This window comes from Carlito syrichta, unplaced genomic scaffold (assembly GCF_000164805.1).
Source record: "Carlito syrichta isolate Samal-C Ts95f unplaced genomic scaffold, Tarsius_syrichta-2.0.1 Scaffold303338, whole genome shotgun sequence".
In the NCBI taxonomy this organism is placed as follows: domain Eukaryota; kingdom Metazoa; phylum Chordata; class Mammalia; order Primates; family Tarsiidae; genus Carlito; species Carlito syrichta.
Window position 1 is genome coordinate 408799 of NW_007247434.1, and position 14383 is coordinate 423181.

Sequence of the window (14383 nt, forward strand, 5' to 3'; positions counted from 1 at the left end):
AGGCGGGTCTTGAACCCGCGGACTCAGGCAATCCACTCACCTCAGCCTCCCAAAGGCGCGGGATTACAGGCTGAGCCACCGAGCCCGGCTTTTGTGCTGATTTCAATGCTACCATCTTAATAGCGATTGCATCAAGCCACACTGAGGTTGGATGAATAAAGAGTGGAAATCAAGTGATGGAAGACTAAATAAAATGCTTTGGAGACCCCAACGGATTTTAATTGTCAGTTCAGGGTTCTAGAGCAATGAATAGGAGATGAGGAAAAGTGATTGGAGAGAGATGCATGGAAATGAGATTATGAATGATATGCAGTTACTGTGAATTGTGGTCTCTGAGTTATGATCTTGAGGGAGTGACTGAGAGTGACTTAATTTTAAGATGGTAGCATTGAATCAAAAGCTAAACCATCCAGAATGAAAGCGAGTGACCCTGGATCTAGTAGAAGACTACTTCAGAAATTAGGGCTAGTGGGTGTTGTTGGTGACATGGAATTTAATGCTATAGGCTTTGCAGAGAGGTAAAGAGAATACTCTACTGAGGGGCAATGAGGAGCAAGGAGAGCATTTATCTCACCTGAAGGTCTAGTCACTTCAGACCTGTGGGGGCAAAAAACAGACTGCTACCATTTGAGGTGGCTGCCGGGGAACAGTTGTCATTGTCATTTATAATCACTGTCTTTCCTAGGCTTTCATTCAATTCCCTTGCCCTTCTCTTGTTGAAAAAACAAAAAACACAAAGTCACTGACTGATATGATTTTATTTATGATCACACCTCAGATGAGCCCCGAAAGCTAACTCAGCTTCTGTAGTCCAATAGTCTAATCATTATCTACTCTTCTAGGTGATTATTTTACATTTTTCTTCCCTGCTCAGGCCTTCAACACCTTCTACCCCATCTTCACTCCCAGCTAATGGTCTTGCTTCTCATGACATTAAAAAAAATTAAATCAATCAGAAAATATCTGCCATAGATGCCCACCAGCACAACTACATTTTTAGCAGCATCCCTACCCACATATTCTGCCTTACAACCTGTTACTATGGACAATCTATCTGTATGTTTAGCCAAAACCAATCCCTACATTTAACCAAAAGATCTCACTCATCTGCTTATACAGAGATCATTCTAGTAATTCTCACCTTTATCTTACTAACTTATCCTTTTCCCCCCTCATTTTCATCAGCAAACAAACATGCTCTGTATATTCTTACTGAAAAGAAACATGTTGACTCGACTTACTCAAAACTCTACTCCCAATTCACTGTTAGGGTTTACAGCAAACTCAAGAGTTTCTATATCCACTGTTGCAATACTCTTCTCCCATTCTTTCTTGCACCAGTTCAATCAGACATTTACTCCACACAATTCACCGTCTTGCTCTTGTCAATATTATGAAGCACATCAGTGTGGCTTGATGCAATCACTGTTAAATGCCTTTTACTTAATTATCAGTGAGCCTCACAGATGAAATCGTATGTCAACTAAGTGTTGAAAAATAGTATCAGATAGTGAAGATGTATCTATGTATCTGTGTCTCTTTCTGTGTATTTTATGGGCTGGTGGAAAGAACTATCTTTTTCTAGGAAGTGCAAATATTTCATAATTTTAGAAGCATAAGTTACTTAGCAATGAGAGATGAAGGTTACACATGTGATTTATACCACAGAAATTTTAAAGTGAAATGAGTTAGAACCTTGTATCTTTATCAGTTCTTCTAAATAAATCACAATTTGCGGGTTAAACTTTGAATTGACCTTCTTTCATAGAACCATAGAATCTCAGATCAGAAAAGAATTTTAGAGTTTATTTAATTCATTTCTAATAATATTTGAAACCCTCAAAATATCTCTGATAAGCGGATGCTCAAGTCCTGCTTGTTTACAAAGGTAGAGAACTTGCTGCTTTAGAAACCTGCCCATAGTATATTTTTAATGGACTTGAGAGCAGTTTTAGGTCCATAGCAACATAGAGCAGAAGATACAAAGATTTTCCATGTAAGTTCAAGAGTATGTTCTCTAATGATTAGAAATGGATTCCTTGTTCTAAATGTAAATCTGATTTAATATACTCTGAGCCCATTGTACTTAATGAATATAAGTCAAAGTCTTCTTGTTCAAGGCTTATATCTCCTCTAACACTTATTTTCTTGATAGACAACCTCTAGTTCTTTCCTGTGCTCCACGTGAAATATGAGATGTAAATAGCATTTTGTCATCTTTATATTTATTTATGCATTTAAACAACAACAAAATCAAAGGACCTAACCTTCCTTACTACTTTTCTCTTTTTTAAATTTTAGATTCAGAGTGTTCAAGTGCATGTTTGTTACATGGACATATTGTGTAGTGGTGGGGATTGGGTTGCAGGTAGCCCATTTTCCAGATAGTGAATGTTGTACCCAATAGGCAACTTCTGAACCCCAACCCCCTTACTTGATTAACCCGTTTTAGTGTCCCCAGTGTCTATAAATTTCCATCTCTTTGGCCACTATTGCTTGCTTCAATCTTAGAGTCTTTTCAAAAGAGTCTGATCCTTTTAAAAGTGTTTGATGTTAGTAACATATTTTATAATTCTTATTCTAAAAGGTAAACATGAAACCAACTAAGACTCACCTGATGGTCCATATAATTCAACTCTATAACTAAATTTCCCTGTTACAACAGTTGGTGGGTCCCATGAAATTGAAAAGGACTTTCCTGTGATATTGCCTGTTACACAGTTTTGTGGTGGTCCTTCAGGCACTAAAATGATTATAGAAAAAAATGAATACATAATATATATCTTAAATAAAAGATCTCCCTATTAAATACACATAACAAAACGTATAGTCTGAGAAAGAAAATAAAATATCACACTAAAAGCAATGTGTTTTCTTAAGTTAAACAAAGAAAAAATAGAGCCTGATTGAAGGATTTGAATAATACACACTGGATCGTGAGATGAACTTATTTGCAAGTTATTAATTTAATGCTGTAGATGATTGCATGGGAAGTTTCATTCTTATATTCATTGTGAGTGATACATTATCCTGAAACGTTTACATGTGCATGCATGCGTGTGTGTGTGTGTGTGTGTGTGTGTGTGTGTGTGTGTGTGTGTGTGTGTACACGTCAACAAACCTGAGTATCTGGCTTTCATTCTCTTTTTTTTAGGTAGGTAAAAGGATCAAGAAATTAATCCTCAGAATTTACTGCCAATAACCTTTTTTGTCTCAATATCTGTATCTTGCCCTAAGGAGAAATTTATAGCCTACACTGAGAAAATTTTTAACATAACGTGAATAACATAAAAATAATAACGATACTCAGAACTGGTCAATTTGTTATAGATGTATTTCTATATTGTATTCTGTCTTTTAATTGAAACTTTAAAATTCAAAATTTTTTTCTTTTTAAAATTATTTTACAATAGAGTTATGGGGTACAAGTGAGGATTAACTGCATAAGTAGGCTGCATGCAGGTGCATTTGGGGCCTGTCACTGGGCCTCACTCCCCCTGATGGTGGACCAGGTCTCCTTTCTGTCATCTTGTGCCCCCGCCCTCCTCCCTCCCTCCCCTAGCAGTGCCCAGCGACTGCCGATCCCACCCTTCTCACTCATAAGTGGACCAGAACAGTAGTCAAATATTTCTTCAACAGAAGAAATTGTCCACCAAATTTCACCTTGTATGACACTCATGAAATTATGTCTTTTTTATTGTATTGGAAGTAAGGAGTATGGAAGAAGGAAATGGTATGACTCAAAGATGATTATTTAAACCAAGAGAAAAAACTTCAAACTAATAATAGGAGCTGACAGCTATGTCATAAAAAAAAAACATGTTTTTTTAGTGAAGTTATTGCACCAGTGCTTTTCAGTAACCTCAAAAATGAGCAACCAAAACATTACTTGATATGATATTATGGTATACATAATATATCAGGTATATATTATATATATAAATATACATACTAAATATTGCATATAACATAATACTATAGCATGCTATAAGTAATCAAATAACTAATACTATAGACTGTATATCATAATGCTGTATCAATATTCATATAATTTTATACATATATAAAAGATACATATATTTACATGAATATTGATACAGTACCCTAATTAAATCTATAAATACACCTGGAAATATGTACTCTCAGAATTTAGTAGTAATAAGATATCTAATTATACTCATTTAGTTCTAATGCCACCACCATAAGGAAGATACTATCACTCTCTCTGTTTTTCAGATGAGGAAACTGCAGAGCAAAGAGGATACGAATAGATATATATTTTAGTTTCTGTTTTTATCTGATGCTGAAATGCTAATTGCATCCCAGCTCTGCGATTGTAGGTGTTATTTCCACTTTGGGTAATAGCAATAACAGTGAGAGAAGGGTGTAGATGATTATAGATGATTTAGAAGTGCAGAGATGAATACATAATATTGCTGAGAACAGAAAATGATAAAAGGTGATCTTATGATTCTTGTTAGTAGATCAAAAATCTTTTCCTTCAAATCTCTATTCTCCTTTCAAATGCTTATTTTAGTATTATAATTTTTAAAGCATATAGAAATTTGAAGATGTCCTAGATGGGAGGCCTATTTGTATTATTAGGGAAAGAAAGTTATTGAAAGGTGAGGAAGATTAACAAAAAGTTCTATATGAACAAAGTGAAACATTATTCTACAAATAATTTACATATTGTTATTGACCAAAAACAAATTCATACCTGATTCTGGTGTCCTGACAATGGTACTATCAATATAGCCTGCTTCAGTCGTAACAGCTGAAACTTCAAAAAGATATGTTGTATAAGGTCTCAAATGTGTCACTACAAAACTGATTGGTTCTTTCCATACAGAGCTGATCTTACTCCGGGCCAGCATGCCTGATGAATATGTGCTGCGCGACGGGGGTGTTACTCTACCCAGAGTGGGAGAAGGGCTGGTTGTACTCCATAAAAAAGATTCACTATTCTCCTAGTAAATAAAACAAATACCAATGGAAAAATAATGTGGTATCTCTTGGTGAACTTGAGAAGTATAATTCATTTATTTTTCCTTTATGCTATAAATATTGTTTTTCAATTTTATGTGTGTGCTATTCGTGTAATTATCAGAGATTAAGTTATAGACACAGTAGATTTTACATTATACACTAGATTGTAACTATACTCACTTATGTCTGCAGTTTTAGAACAAAATATATTTATTGTAGTCTTTATACCTTGACCTTCTTTGCTAATATAATTCCAAGTGGCTTAAAATAAAGGTAAAATACAACAAATCCTTTGTAAGAACTTTTTTAAAAATTCATGTTAACAGTGCAAGAGTCACCTCAGGTCCTTCACACTTACAGAAGGCTCTCTGTCCATCCAGCCAAAGATTCGGGCCAGGTGCAGTGGCTCACACCTGTAGTACCAGCACTTTGGGAGGCTGAGGTGGGAGGATCTCTTGAGGCCAGGAATTTAAGAACAGCCTGGACAACATAGTGAGACACCCATCACTACAAAAAAACATAAAAATTATCCAGGGTGGTAGTGCCTATAAATCTAAGCCATTTGAGAGGCTAAGGTGGGAAGATCTGAGCCCAGGAGATCGAGGCTGTGGTGAGCTAGGATAGTACTACTATACTCCAGTCTGGGTGACAGGGTAAGACCCGATTCTAAAAATACAAATAAAAACAAAGAGCCACCTCCAAAAAAAAGTGCAATAGTCAAAGAGCTAAAATAATTTTACATTCGTAAACTTTCAAGCGTATGTCACTTTCTGTTATGATCATCCTCCCACATAAATACAAAAAATGTAATGCCACTAGCTCATGTGTTACGTGTGAATGTATGTGCATATGTTTATGTTAGTGACTGTGTGTGTATTAGAAATATATCCTAATTTGAAAAAGAAGGTTTTGAGACTTTTATAAAGTATTTAAAACAAAAATAATTTTGTTGCACTGTTTTTTCCCATCAATTATAACACAAAGATTGCCAAAAGAATTTCAGGAAAAGCATTATAGTACTTCCTGAGGTTTCTCATCAATGACTAGAGTAACAACAAATTCTTTATCAAAGATATACAAAATAAAAACAATCTACCTTTGCAAGTTTAACATTGATTAGTATCTTACATAGAAGTATAATCTTTTCTCCAGTTATATCTTATACTTTTCACTCAGAGTTTTATAAAGTATCCTCTATCTGGAATGCACACAAAATCTCCATCTATCCTCCTCACACAATCTTCATCTATCCTTCCTCCATGGCCTATCACAAATGCTACTCCTTTGATGAAGTCTTTCCAGAGTTCTCTAAGAGATTTTAATTTCTCACTTTTGAATTCCCAAAACACTCCCATATTCTACCTGAATGAAACCATCTGTGTATAACATAATGCTACATATAGCCAAATGTTATAAGTAATTGAATAATTAACAATCACTTTGGTAAAATATTTAGTATCTAGATGCTAGAAACTTGAAAATATACATGTATGTACAATTTGGGGATCTAGACAGTATTCCTTGATACTTACATTACATTCTGGCAATTTCCCGGTCAAAATGTCCTCTACTCTGATTGCAACATCTTTCACTACTATCCCACTTCTGGCATGCTTGACACTTATCTTAAAGCTGGTGATTTTGCCATTTGGTTGGCGAGGTAAATACCAAATCAGGTTTACTGCTGAATAGTTGAAGGCCTCGACTGTGAGATTCACCACTTTTCCTGGAGCTGGAGGAAAGAGAAGAATTGGAAAGGGAAAAAATCCCTGTTATAAAATTAGAATAGCATTTACTTAATTTGGGGTGTTAAATTTCCCATTGTGCCTAAAATATAAATATACGATACATTGCATAAAATCTGTTTGTATGAGATTTTAAAATACATATTTAATTGACCTTTGCCTAAAAATTTTTTTTTAATGGAGTTGAGGCAAATTAGCTTTACTTCAGGATAATTGAGTCAATACTTGCATTAATGAAACACTTCAAATAAGTCTGAAAAATACTCAATTGATAGTTGTTTGTACATTTACAAAGAAGTTGGGATAAATTTCTTCTCAAATATTTTGTAATTATTCAGTTTCATTATATATGAACAAGATAGCAAGTTGAAACAATGATCCAACCATTTGCACCAAATGGTTTATAAATATCTAGTACCTAATATCAAGTGCATACCCACCCAATAGGTTGTGATTATTATATTCTGAGTTGTATACATTCCCAAAATCAACTCTCTTCAGAATTTCATTATTCTTTGAGAGCAATTATTAATAATCTATAATAACATAACAATCTGAGTGCTATTTTAGTTGGTATGAGACCAATATGAGGCCAGAATAAAGAAAAGATATGGCCATCAAATTCATGGTAAGATATACAAAACTGATAAATAAGAGTAAACAATCAAGATTTCTTCAGAATATAAAACAAACATGACAAGTCACTTCTGAAAGAAATAAAAACAAAACAAAATATTTGAGATAAAACAAAATAAGCGATAGGAAAGTTACCTAGTATTTAGATGCTATATAACTAGAGCTTAGGCTTACATTGTACAAAAGAATGCCAAAATATTTGTAAATAAAAGCAATCTAAATTATGTAAGAGAATTAGGTTCTGGGAAGGAGGAATGAATTTGAATGATACGAGGTAAGAATTAAGAAACTTCAGGTCAGCTGCATTTTAATGGATAAAAATAAAATACAACAATTCCCGGGAATGATGTTGGATTGGGTGATTACCAATAGGGCTGACACTCAAGACATAGTGTGATTCTAGCATTGGCAGGACTTGCTGATAAATTAGATGAGTACTTAAAGAGAAAAGAGGAAAAGTGACATCAAGTTTGTTTCTCTAAGCCATTGAAGAATGAGGTATTTTAAATTGGTTTTATAATGACTGCATGTTACGGAATAACACAATAACCATTAAAATCCATATTCCCAAAAATCTAGTACAATAAAATTCTTATGAATTGACGTTAAGAGGAAAAGGCAAGATATAAACCTGCATACATGGCACAAGCTTATTTTCATTAATATATAGTCACAGACATATTATCATACGGCGATTGTAAACCAGCAAGAAATGCACCAAAATGTTAACAGATTTTTAAATAAGAGGGATATGGATAGTTTTCGTTGTGTTTTTTTATTCTTGCTTATTTCAAAGTTTTGTAAGATAACACTACTTGTATAATAAAAAAGAACAATACATTATTAATGAATAAATGATCTCAATGGACTTTAAAGGAATTGAGTGGCTGTGCTGCTGAGAATTTTATGTATTTTGTGTCAAGAATTTTTATATCTTTATTTATTTTAAATCAAAAAACTTCATGATTAAGTCAATTTGAAATAATTATTTAAGAAAATTACCACTTTCTGCAGTTTGGAAGAGAAACGGGTCACTAAACACTCCGATGCCAGCACTGTTTTCAGCAGCAACCTAGAATAGATAAAAAAAGATTATATTCAAACTTTTTACACTCTAATAAAATATGGTCTAAAATAATATAACTTTGATTTGTCAACAAGGTAAACGACAAGTATATTCTTTTCGTTTAATTCTGACAGTACTCCCAAGGAAGAAGGCAAAGATGGAGCTACCCATATAACCAAAATATGAGGTACTATTGTCAACATTTTCTAGATGAGAAAACTGGTTGAAAGAGGTCAAATATCTTGCCCAAGATCACACAGGTATAAATGACAAAACAAAAATTCAGTTATAATTGTGCTTATTTTCAAAACTTAATCTTTATCCACTATATACAAGAGACTATGATTGTTTTTATAACAATTGCAAGAGACTATTTACGTGGTATCTGGCTTTAGAGATCTCATTTAATAATGCAAATAAACACACAGAAAAGCTATTTAAAAATAATTAGGTTTAAATAATAATTTAGACTAATAATTCTAGAATTTAAAAGCTACTACAATTATTTTTGGCTTGCATAATCCAGTCAAATAGACTAGAATAGGCAGAGAAAATGTCATAAATGAGAATAAGATGCTTAAGCTTTTGCAGATGCCATGACTGGAATCAGACAATCTTTGCTAATCGTAGCTTTACCAATTCTAATGAGTAGCTATGAGCCATTTATTTAACTATTATGAGTCACATTTTTCTTGTCTTTAAAATGGGACTAGTAATGTATCTATGTTATATGATTGTACAAAAGGCTGAATGAAATAATACATGTAAAATACTTAACAGAATTTCCCCCCTAGTGTAACTTATTCTGAAGATATCAAATGAACCATGCCAAATACCCACTGGAAGTCTGCAATGGCTAACATTTATTTGAAAAGAGTAAAGGTCACACAATGATTTATAAAGCATGAGATGAAATGGAGAACAGGAGTTTCCCAATAGACCTTAAGTAAGAGAATTCAAAGGAATAAAAATTCAAACTCTATAAAGACAGATCTAAGCAGGGTTTGGTTGGCTAAATCAATTTCCTATCAGCAATAATTTATTATACCACACTAAAATTTAACCTCCATTTATTATCCCAATAGCATATTTTGACATATAAATTAATATGAATATGTGCATGTTGATAGAAAATATCTATATTGCATAATATTCAGATGTCAGTTAGAAAAATGTTGTCTACTCTTTGACCTATGTTTCTTCATAAATTAGCCACCTCAAATCTTTTATTTTGACTTCTGCATAAGTAAAAAATGTGTTTTGTTTTCTCACGGTGGGAACCCTACTATTGATAAATGCTCCCCAGTTCTGATTGTGTTCTTTAATTCTACAACTAGGCATACTTCCAGTAAGAAAAAATTTCTTGACAAAATATCTTTTCCAATTTTTTTATCATCTAGGAAAGACATCTCAGTTATATATAATCACATATTTACATAGCTTTTATATTTGCTTTTTTATATTTAACTATATTTTTCAAAATTCAGAAAACATATTAATGTTATGTTAAAAACAGAGATATATCTGTATTCTTTACTATTTACTATATCAGATATTCCTAATTATAAACATTTTCCTATGGCCTAATTAATTTAGGAATACTTTTTGTATGCTCTTTTTAATTTAGTATTCAAATAAAGAGTTAAATTTTGTATATTTACTATTGTAAAGAAATAAACATTATTGTAAAGACATAGTAAAAGCTCAACAAATATTTATTGAATGGAACCAAATTTACTTTGTTATTCTTAGAAAAACTGGTTGTTCAGACCATTACCCAATATTTCAATAACAGACATGGAAATACAACAAGGTAGAAGACAAATAACAAAGCTAACTTATTAAGTTTAATTCAAAAAGTAGAATGTTTTCACTTACAAAGCCTAAATTATTTAATTTAAACTTGATTTATTTTCCAAAAAGTCACTAAGCCTAAGCTGTTTAAAATAGATAACATGTCAATACACATACAAATTGAAATTAAAAAATAACATTTGACCAAGTTCTAAAGTCCAGGCGAATGTAAGGCCATGACTCAGACCATTCTTTACACACCTGCTGTATTCAGCTGTAAAGTCTTGATCAAGTAGAAAAAGCTTCCCTCAATTTAAAAATGAATGAAATATTTTAATACTATATAGTTATTTGCAAACTAATTACCTTGATTTCATATGTTGTTCCGGGATTAAGATTAGTAAGAAGAACTTCCAGACTGTCGGGCTTTGCTCTAACTTGTGTGTATGCTGTTTGCATCCATGGGCACACTTCCTTGTATTTAACAATGTAAGATATAATCCTTCCATTTGGATTAGGTGGTGTATTCCAAGACAAAAGAATCCCAGCAGATCCAACTCTTTCCCCTGCTAGGAAGACTGGAGGCCCAGGTTCTGTTTTTTAAAAAATGGTTAAAATGTCAATCAATTATTGTGTTTTCACAAAAACATGTAAGAAAACTATTTACAAATATAAAATTTAAAGTGTCTAAAGACTAATGTGAGTTTATACTCCCCAGAACTCTGCAACTAAGAAGGAAAAAAAAAGATTAAATGCTTTGGGGAATACCAAAAACATTCTTTTATAAGAATGTAAAAAATGGAATGCTAATAAATATTACATGCCAAATATACTTTTGATGCCAAATCATTTTAAAAAGAAATTGAATCCAAGGCTTGCACACACACACACATAAACACACACAAACACACACACACACATACACACACAAAGAAAATAAGGGGAAAAAACTTGTTTTACTTCAGTTTTACAGGTGGAATAATAGTTTCTGAGCTAGTATAATGAGTTTATTTTCATGGCTCTGTATTATTTAAATGTTGTCATTGACAGTTTCTCTGATTCATTTCACAAACAGCTACAGAGTAATTGTCTTTGCATTTTGAAGGTAAAAGAAGCTAAAGAAGCTACAAGGCAGGTTCTAAACAGATCATTTTCCCAAGTTTCTATTTTGCTTTAATTATTCCACACTCCTTTCATGCCTATAAAGTCAATGGCCAATGTAAGTATTTTCATCCAATAGAATTATATTGACTTCAAACACTTTATTTTTAAAAAAGTAATTTAAAACTTATACTCACTTGTTACATTGGCAGTTACTGTTCTACTAAGAGGTGAGTTGGATGTTGTAGCAGAAATTGAAGAGATGGTTACATCGTACCTTGTACCAGGAACAGCACTGGAAATATCAACCTAGAACACCAAAAACAAATGATAGTGTTAAAATTCTTTCTGGAAAGCAAGAAAGCTAAAATAAATCTATCACTATCAAAAAAATTAACACTATACTATATAACCCTGCACTGTTTAAAATATTACAGTGTTTCATATTGTTATAAAATATATATTTGTTATATAACTCTACCAAATAACTTATTTACTAAACAATAAAAACTTACAAAACATACTGCATTATCAAAGCCTAAATCACAATTTAAATCTATCCTAGTTCATTATCACAAGGAACAAATATTTGAGTCTTGAAAACTCTACAACCATTGCTTAGCCCTTGTTTTTAAAGAGTGTATGGTAAATACCTGTGTCTCTGAAGTCCCAATAAAAAGTAAAATAAAAATGATTAGAAAATCCATCATTATTACATTTTTCAAGCAGTAGAATCACATTGATGGCTCTAGAGAGAAATGTTGCCTGCATTAATGATTTAAAGACAGATCCTCCTGGCAAGTACACAATTAATGAGCCTGGATTACTCAATAGCTCTGCCCTTTCTTTGTTAAACTATTCATGAACTCTTGGATGGCTGGCTGTAGGTTCAGGGTAAACTTAAGAAAAAAAAAAGGATAGACGTTGCTAAGGTAACGGCTCACCGATGCAGAAACTTACACTCATCGATTCGACATCAATGCTTTGTTTTCATCTTACGCTTTTTAAAAAACCCCAAGGAGTAAGTTTTCATGGTAGATGAGTTTCATAAAGAACTTTCTTATTAGGACCAAATATAAATACAAGTAGGCTTGGCAATAAGATAATTGAAAACTATACCTGATACTCTCCACCTCCAAGATCTTTGATAGTAACAAAGCCACTGTCAGGAACAAGATCCACATGATACCTTTCCACATGGCCAGGGGGCTGGCTCCAGTGCAGAGAAAAGGAATGCGCAGAAATATTGACGGCTTTAAATTTCTCAGGCTTTTCTGGTTCTGATATTGGAAAAAATAGAGATTTGAAATAGTGTTAATTCTCCTAGCATTTCAAAGAAAAAATGAAAATCAAAAATTTAAGGGTCAATTTCCAAAAGAATCATGTAGTTAGAAAGCATTCAGTTCTTTAAATGATCTCTAACTACAGGTGGGTGTTAGGCATGTAAATTTTTAATAATACCTAGTTTTTAAAATATAATTATCAGAAATAACATATCAGTTTTTAAAGTATAATTATCAGAAATAACATATCAGTTTATGTATCTATTTCTGCGATAGTCTATTTGCAAAAATCTGTTGACTGACCAATTGTTTGGAATGTTTACTCTCTAACTGAAAAATTGAATCATTTTAAAACAAAGTAAGTGTAAATTGTTTATTCAATTACCTGGATATTATCAAACAAAATATAATAGGAAAAATATAATCAAAATCTACCTATTTTTTAAAGGACAAGCATTTCTGATAAATATTGGGTTAGATATATCCTAAGGAAAGTTCATCTCAGAAATAAGATAGTTTAGAAATAAGTACAAATTGTTTTAGCCATATCAACTATATTTTTTCTACCTTTGCTTCCACCTTTTCCAAAATTTTGTTTACGCTGCCTGTACCTCCTTGAAGGGAGTTTTCCACATAAAGTTCTCCTGACTGGTTGCCAATGAGTCAGTTTTGCACTCTGTCTTATCTTTAGTGCAGATTCCAGGCAAACAATATAAGGGGAGGAAGAGAGATTAGGAAGCCAAGCATGTAAAAACATACCTGACACAGAACCAATCTAATACTATTTCCAAAAGAAAGGACTCTGGAATTAGTAGCCTAATTCTGTTTATCATTTTAAAGCTCTACTATCAGAGATGACTGGACAAGGAATTTTTTTTTAATGTATGTTTTTTACCAAAACTGATAGGGCACATTACATAAAATATAAATCTTAACATAATAAGTTATTTTCTTGGAGTTTGAAAAAGAAATACTTTTAAAATAGTTTTTATGTATCTCTTTTGAAAGGTTCCCCTAATACTTATAACCTTCTTTCTCCCCAGTATCCGCAGCCAATATCAGTCAATTAATGTCCACTCCAACATTCTCAAAGAGCAAAATATTCACTTGGCACCAATCCCAAATTGTCCTCGTAGTTTTCTAATAATTTCTTAGGAATATTATGAACCCAAGGCAAAAGATCAGAGAAATACCCAGGTTGTCATGGGTAGAATTCCTTCCTTGTGCATAGCTGCTGGTGTTTTCCCTAGAAATTCTGCATACAGACCTCTGTCCTCTCTATTCTCCAGCTTGAGAGAAAAAGAGTTTGATTATCTTCATCAGCCCACCTTCAAAAAGACAAAAGTCTACCACGACTGACTCATCCAACAAACTCACATGTACTGATTTATGTGAGGGCTAATACTATTTCTTCAAGGTTCCCAGAAAGTAACTTATATCCATAAATTCTTAGGCAAGAATTTAATAAAGACCTAGACTGAGACTCTGGGAGAAAAAGGAAGATGTGAGAAGTGAAGGACTGGTTACCAGGATGGTGGTATATGAGATGTGTTTTCCTGGGCTGAGGTTTGAGATTACACACTGAAGGACTCTTGGCTGGGAATGAAAGGTATCTCACCAAGAGGAGGAAGCATATATTGGTCTGGAAATTTACCAATCTGATCAAAAGGGAAGTCATGGAATCTCTGTGACAGTTTGGTAAAGACTTTTCCAAACAGCAGAGTGGATGGAAATCCACAAGATGGGAAGAATTTGAAGTAACTGTGCAA

The 14383-nt window shown here is 33.0% G+C and overlaps 1 protein-coding gene across 1 annotated transcript in view; it reads right to left on the reverse strand.

Annotated features, from left to right (window-relative positions):
* Window positions 1-12038, reverse strand: part of PTPRQ (protein tyrosine phosphatase, receptor type Q) — a 219468-nt gene extending 207430 nt beyond the window's left edge. The window contains exons 1-7 of the mRNA XM_008058431.1: window positions 11985-12038; window positions 11529-11640; window positions 10597-10823; window positions 8373-8442; window positions 6522-6721; window positions 4721-4970; window positions 2615-2743 (exon numbers count right to left, since the gene is read on the reverse strand). Coding sequence (XP_008056622.1) covers window positions 2615-2743; window positions 4721-4970; window positions 6522-6721; window positions 8373-8442; window positions 10597-10823; window positions 11529-11640; window positions 11985-12038 — 1042 coding nt within the window. The remainder of the gene's footprint in view (window positions 1-2614; window positions 2744-4720; window positions 4971-6521; window positions 6722-8372; window positions 8443-10596; window positions 10824-11528; window positions 11641-11984) is intronic.
* Between the last annotated feature and the right edge of the window lie 2345 nt (window positions 12039-14383).